General features: G+C 35.9%; 1 protein-coding gene across 1 annotated transcript in view; it reads left to right on the top strand.

Moving 5' to 3' along the window:
• The window catches only part of DCT (dopachrome tautomerase), a 41,985-nt gene extending 36,031 nt beyond the window's left edge, over positions 1-5,954 (top strand). Inside the window, exons 7-8 of the mRNA XM_044667232.1 lie at positions 1,775-1,976; positions 5,770-5,954. Coding sequence (XP_044523167.1) covers positions 1,775-1,976; positions 5,770-5,954 — 387 coding nt within the window. The remainder of the gene's footprint in view (positions 1-1,774; positions 1,977-5,769) is intronic.
• The last annotated feature ends 1,913 nt before the right edge of the window (positions 5,955-7,867 follow it).

The following is a 7,867-nucleotide window of genomic DNA, read 5'->3' on the forward strand; positions in this document are numbered from 1 at the left end:
CATTTGGCTCTCTTACTCTGTGCCCTTCTTCTAGTAATAATAGCCAATTCTTAATAATAGAAAAGTTCTTTGCAAATATTATCTCATTTTATACTCACAACTCTGGGAAGTATGTGCTCTATTATCCTCATTTTTACATATGAGGAAACTGAGGCATCAGAGGTTAATTGACTTGTCCAGAGTCACCCAGGTAGTAAGTGTCTGAAATGGAATGTGAGTTCAAGTTTTCCTAGCTTTTAAGCCTATATTTAAGCCTGATATTACAAAATGCATCATTATGTAATTTCCCTAACATAGACCAGACAGGACACCAGCTCCAATATCATAACTCTACCAGCTTTGCCATATTGCCAGTAGATGGCCTTAAAATGGGACAGAAATTGGTGCCTTCATCAGGGAGGGTCATTGGCAATACTTTTTCCCTTTTGTGCTATTACAGATTGCAAAGGCATGTGGTATATTGAAAAGCATGTAGGATATCAAAGGATGTCAGAGGACCTGAATTTGATCCATGGCTTTACTACTTACCTTTTGTTTGACACTGGGTAACTCATTTAACCTTCCTAGTCCTCATCTGTAAACTGAGGTGTTGGATTAAGTGGCTTCTTGCTCTCAATCTAGAATTCTAGGGTCAATAGCTTTGGCCTGCCTGGTTGTGATTCCATTATAATTAGAGCCTTTTTAGGCTTTCTTTGGTCCAAGGATTACAAAAGACTTTGCATTTATATCACAAAAATGAATTGTTTAATTAAGTTTCAGATCAGGAAAGGTAGAAAAGCTATGGTAAAGAATGTTTTGCTTGTTTTTCAGTATTAATATTATTGGTTATAATATTGGTGCAATAATTTTTATATAATTGGTATAATATTAATAATATAAAATTGGCACAATAATTTATGAAGATTTTTTTAAATAAAGAAGAAATTCACTCCAACTTTGTATCTATTTGGCATTTTACACACACACACACACACACACAGAGGTATCCCTTCCATATCACTACTTTCCCCATCATGGTATCTATAAGAAAGTAAATGGGCGGGGCAGCTGGGTAGCTCAGTGGATTGAGAGCCAGGCCTAGAGATGGGAAGTCTTAGGTTCAAATCTGACCTCAGACACTTCCCAGCTGTGTGGCCCTGGGCAAGTCACTTGACCCCCATTGCCTACCATTACCACTCTTCTGCCTTGGAGCCAATATACAGTATTGACTCGAAGACGGAAGATAAGGGTTTAAAAAAAGAAAGAAAGAAAGAAAGAAAGAAAGAAAGAAAGAAAGAAAGAAAGAAAGAAAGAAAGTAAATGGGAATTTCATGGGAGTTTTGTAGAAGCCAAAGGAAATACAGGAAAGCTAGAAGATGACACAGCAAAAATCTAGAAACTCAGAAATGCATAATATATGTATGGTCTTGTATAATATTAACATATTTTAACTTTTAATACCATAAATCTACACAATTTCTTCTATGGTAAACACCCCATAAAAGAAAAAAAATGCAAACTTTTTCTCTGATATGAAAGGAGGGCCAAAAAATTTTATGTGAACTTTCTAGATGGTGTGCATGTGTGTATATACACATATAAATATATTTTTTATTGCTATTACAAGGTAAACACTGAGGATGGTGACTGTTTTTTCTTTGTATCCTCAACACAATACAATTTCTGGAATGCAATAAGAGCTTAATAAATGCTTATTGCTTCATTTCATATAACAAAGTTTGGTGATGGGTTTAGAAAAAGTTGGCATTGAATTTTGTGCTCAATTTCATTGCAGGTCCTTCATTCCTTTACTGATGCCATTTTTGATGAGTGGATGAAACGCTTTAATCCAACTGTCAATGCCTGGCCTCCAGAGCTGGCACCCATTGGTCACAATCGGATGTATAATATGGTCCCTTTCTTCCCTCCTGTGACAAATGAGGAGTTCTTTTTAACTGCAGACCAACTTGGCTATGATTATTCTATTAACTTGTCAGGTAACCAAAATCACTGAGGAACAAGGTGATTCAGGGTCTGAAGTAACTTAATTTTTCTTCCTTGCATCTTAAATGGACAGAGAACTAAAATTAGGCATTCAATCTTGATTGAGATTCTTGGTTATTCTCTTGATTATATTTACAAGTGCTTTGAAATAAAGCTCTAAGATCCTGAATGAGGTGGGTTAAGCCACTGGTGTTACCACAGATTGTGACTATGCTTAACTAAAGCTGTACCTATCCACACAACTGATTTCACTATTTTGACTAATGAACTGTATAGCTTTTCAGTTTCAAAGGGGGAAAAGATCAGTCAAGTTTGCTGCTTCTATTGACCCAGTCAATTACACGAAAATGGCTAATGGGCTGGCACCATGTAGTCATGGCCCTAGAGTGCCTTAAAGAAAAAATTCATTGAGCACCAATTACTGAAGGAAAAGGAAAGTAAAATAACATAAATAGTCAAAAATAATAAAGTCGATATTTAAAGACGGTATATTTACAGGTGGCTTTGCTCTAGTCCAACCCAGTGTAACATGGAAAATGGCAGGGTGGAATTCCTGCAAGATACAGCTGCATACCATAAAGTCTCATCTTGAGTTACTACAGCTGCACCTGCATACCGTTCCCCATATAACACAAATGCAGAACCATCAGTAAACAGTGTCAGGTCTGGAGAGACCTAAGGGATATCGGTTAGGTCATCTCTAGTTTTCTGAACTGTTTCCAAGGTATCTGCACAGCTATGGATAGATTCCCCTTCTAACGGTAAGTATGGCATTAGTATGACTGGATAGATCTCCTTAAAACGATGGAAAGTTAGGTTCTCATTGCCCAGCAACACAATTAGATATTGGAATAAGCACTGGGATGTAAACGCTTGCAGGTTGCTGTTTTTCGAGATGATATCTATTTGATGAGGTAAGTACAGCATGATCCTGCATCCCAAAACCAGATGTGAAGATTTTTTTAACCATTAAGGCAGCAGCTGCAATTGCTCTCATGCATGGTGACATCCCCCTAGCCACAACATTTAGCTGGGAACTATAATAGGATATTGGTCCAAATTGATCCCCAAGAGTCTGCACTAATAGAGCACTGGCAGTTCCCTTGTCCTCATGCACAAACAGGTGAAAAGGTTTTGCATGGTCAGGGGTTCCAAGTGCAGGGATTGATAACACTGCTATTTTCAGTTTTTCTATAGCATGCTTGTGCTCCCATGTCAGTTTTAAAGGTTCTGAGACAGTGTTCCTAGTCAAGTCTGTCAGAAGTTTTGAGATCAGACTATAACCAGGTATCTACTGCCTACAGTAACCTGTGATTCCTAAAATTGCACGGAGCTGCTTCTTGGTCCTAGGCATGCACAGCTTCTGTATATGTGCAACTCTTTTTTGAAAAGTCCGTCTTATACCCTTCTCCAACACGAAGCTGAGGTACTCTACTTTTGGCAAAACCCACTGTAGCTTGGCCCTGGAGACCTTGTGTCCCCTTTTGCATAGCTCTTATAATACATATTTGCTGTCCCTTTGATACACTTGAGCATTTGGTGACATTAGCAAAAGATCATCAACATAATGCACTAATTTACTCTCAGTGAATATGATTGATTCAAGGTCTCTTTACAGAATCTGGCAAAAGATATTTTCACTTTCTGAGAACCCTTGTGGAATTCGGGTGAGGCTTGACCCTGTATCTTGTAGGAATTCCACCTTGCCATTTTCCATGTTACACCCAGTTACTCTTTCCTCATTTCCTCTTGATTTAATAGAAAGTCAGAGATCCAGTTCATACCCTCCCTTCTGTTACTCCATTGGCTCCTGCTTCTGGCTCCAATCTTTGCTATAGCTTACTCTACCTTACAAATTCCACACCAAACTCTCACCACTTTCTTGTGATGCATCTCCTGAGAGAGTAAAGGAATTCTGTTTTTATATTTTATTTTGTCTCTCTTCTCTCCTGTTTTTTTAAAACCAAGAGGAGCCATGATGGAGAAGACACACCTCACCCATGTTCATCTTTATTCTAATTTAAGATAATTTGTTGATTATTCAATGTGAGGCATGGAATTATGTTTTGGAGTATCGAATGTGAGTTGAGAAATTTATAGTTTGAGCTGAGGAGATAAGACATAAATGCACAAAAGGTGAAATAACAGCATTATGCAATATATGATTATGTACCACATAATATAATGCTACATGAGTTCAAAGAAGGGAGTGATTATGTAATTCATGAAAGATTCACAGAGATGTGGACTTGAGAACTGGTTAGAATTTGGAGAAGTTTAGAAGAGAAGAAAGAGAACATTTTAACCTGGAGAAGCAGCATCAGTAAAAGCACAAGTGGAAGAAGGATTGATTTTAAAGATTCATCATGAGGATTAAAGGATTAATGGCAGTTAAGACTGAATCACCTAGAGGGGATCTATTATTGAGGGCTTGGATAACTAGGGATAAGAGTTTGGGGTTTATATGGTAGACAACAGAGAGCCATAGTTCATTCTTGAGGAGGAGAAGGATGAGATTAAACTAGTATTTTAGAAAGATTAATTTATCTGCAGGGCATAGAACCAGTTGCTCTAGCAAGCACAGGTCTTGGTATTAGGGGACCTGGGATCAAGTTTCAGTTCTGATATTAAATTTGCCAATATAGACAAGATGCCTAATTTCTGTCTCAGTTTTATCATTTGGAAAATGGGTATGATACTTGTACTCTTTATCTCACAGGGTTGTTGTGAGGATCCTATATCTCATCAAATGAGATCGTGTCTGTGCATGTATATATATATATATATATGTATCTATAATATGTGAAAGTGCTTTGTAAATTTTAAAACACAATATATGTTTTTGTATGTATACATATATAAATCAATATTGATGAAATAATTAAATTCATATTATAGGGGGGATAGATCTGAGAAAGGGACACTGAGTTGAAGAGCCAGCATGGTATAATGGAAAGAAAGCTAAATCTGGAGTTAGAACAATTGAGTTCCAATCCCAGCCCAACCTTTTACAATCTGTGTAATCTTGGGCAAGTGTCTTAGCTTCTCTGGGCATCCATTTCCTCATCTATAAAATTAAGGAGTTCAATTATATGACCTTTAAGATCCTTTCTAGTTCTAAATCTAGGTTATTATGCAATAGTTTAGTTCAAAGAAGGTCCTGAATTAAGTTGATGTTGTTGGGAATAGAAAGGGAAAAAAGAAAGGACCGTTAGATGTGGAGCTAGAAGAGACCTTAAAGATCATCTAATTCATTTCTCTCATTTGAGGAAACTAAGGTCCAGAGAGTTTGAGGGATTAGGGGAAAGATTTGTTTCTGTCATTCAATCATTTCAATCATGTCCAACTCTTGTGATTCCATTTGGTTTGTTTGTTTTTTTTTTTTTTGCCAAAGATACTGGAGTGGTTTACCATTTCCTTTTACAGTTCATTTTGCAGAAGAGGAAATTGAGGCAAGCATGGTTAAGTGACTTGCCCAGGGCCACACAGCTAGTAAGTATCTGAGGCTAGATGTGCACTCAGGTCTTCCTGACTCCAGAACCACCATTCTATCAACTGTGTCACTTATCTGCCCTTAGAGTTGGAATTGACCTTTAAAGTTCTTTCTAACTCTAGATCTATGATTCTGTAGGCTAGTAAATTTCATTCAAGAAATAAAATACTTTGATATAATGTTTATATATATATATATGATGCATGTCAAAGGTAGGTTATTTCTTTTCCTTCTTGAGGTGCTTATCTGCTACAGGTCTTTAACTTAACCTAGACCTTTATTTTCTGTTTCAGCTTCATCTTCAGGGAAAGACACCCAGGATCAGACTATAATCCTGTCAGTTATTGGGGCTGGACTAGTTGCTTTAGTGGCCCTATCTTTATTACTAGTTCTCCTTCAGTATAGAAGACAGCGGAAAGGTTTTACACCCCTGATGGAGACCAGGTTCAGCAACAAGAAATACACAGAAGATGCTTAACACTGAAGAAGACTTGCTTTATAGCTAACCCTCAGAAGAAAGGGCTTGGACAAATTTTAAGGAATTAGCATGGTTATTCTGTTCTGTTCTGACTTGGATATTGAGAAGATTATTTTCTAGGGAGCTAATTGAATTGTTCTTTCTTACACTGAACATGTTGTTGGCATAGGTCTTCTTAGTGTGGCAATATTCCAAAACATAGGAGACACTTAGCTTTTCTTTGAATAAACTCACTGTTAGGATGCTTGGGAAGTTTCTTTTACTAAATAAAGGTAAAGTTTGTGATTTTTATCTCAGACAATCACTCACTCACTACCCATTTCAATTTTCACTGTCACCCGAGAGCACCAATACATGAAAAGGAAAGTTGCTTAAAAGTTGAAGACCATAGAATTTTAGAGATAGACGTTATATTAGAGGTCATGCCCATTTAAAAATGGGCTTCTGTTCAGCACAAAAGACTTGTCAAACATTTCCTCAAATCGATTACTTTCCTCCAGAGGACTTGCATTTAATTTTATTCACAATTTTATTGAAAAATTTAAAAAAATTCAAATCAGATCTTCGAATTGCTGCAACCCATTCTGTTTTTTCAGTTTGTGGACAATGAAAAAAAGAGAAGATATAAACTCAAACATATATGAAGATACATACAAACAAAGTTTAAATTGGTAGTTGGGAGTTGGGTTTTCCCCAATTAATTTCTCTTTTCTTTGACTTATTGACCTCAAGATAATTTCCTTGCATACTCCCTACAATCTTCAATTCTCCATTGTAAAAAAGGAAAATTCAAGAAAATCTAATTGATGGAACAATAACACAGAACAAACAATATTTATAACATAATTCTATACCCATATATTTATAACATATTTATATATAACATATTTATAACATAATCCTCCACTTCTCTAACTCCTTAAAAAAATAAGACTGAGATTGAGTAACTTCAATCAAGCAGGATTTAATAGAATTTTCATGTTGTTTTTTTCTAATTCTTTCTTTGCTCTGTGTTACTTTATATATGTCTTCTGGTTTTCTCTGAATTCTTCACATTTATTGTTTCTTATTGCAAAATACTTTCCCACCACATTTATATATCACAGATTTGTTCTGCCATTCCTCTTTGGATGGGCACCTAATTTGTTTGGGAAATGAGCATATTCAACTTGAGTTCCAGTTCTTCTCTCCTGTGCTTCTTCTGTCCTTCCCCTCCTCTCTTTTCCTTTGTCTCTTTTATATGACCTTCACTCAAAGGGTATACAGATTGAATGGCTGATAAATTCAGTGCTCCATTATAAATAAGGCTCTATATAACTCATATGATTAGTATGCCTGTATGTATATTAAAATTTGTAATCTCTAAATACTTCACTTTCTAGACTCAATATCAGATAGCAGTATTCAGTATTTTTCTGCCACGGTGATAAGCACTGCATAAATAAAAACATTATGAGAATCAATGAGTCTTCCAGTTGTTCAAGTGCATTAGAATTAAATTATAAATCAAATAAAGTTTCACTATTTTCAAGTGAGGAAAACTTTCCTTTTCTAATGGGTAATGGCTAATTAGAATAATAGTTTTGAACACAGACTATTTGAATTCCAGTGTTCTGATAACTCAGTAAGAAAACTCTGACCAATTCTTTTGTGTTTTTGTCTTAGATTTAACAGTGATCACAAATAATGCACAAGGACAATTGCTTAAAGTAAAAAGTTAATTGAGATTTTCTTAAAGTTGAGATAATAGTAATGAGATGGATAGATCCTTGGCTTTCTTCAAGGCTTATTTCAGGAACTAGCTCTTATGAGGGGAGACTTTCCTGAATACTTCTCTCCCTCTTCAAATTATGTTATATTTACTTATCTGTTTACATATGGTAGCCTTCAGTAGATATATACTTCTTCTTCTT

This window comes from Gracilinanus agilis, chromosome 3 (assembly GCF_016433145.1).
Source record: "Gracilinanus agilis isolate LMUSP501 chromosome 3, AgileGrace, whole genome shotgun sequence".
Lineage (NCBI taxonomy): Eukaryota > Metazoa > Chordata > Mammalia > Didelphimorphia > Didelphidae > Gracilinanus > Gracilinanus agilis.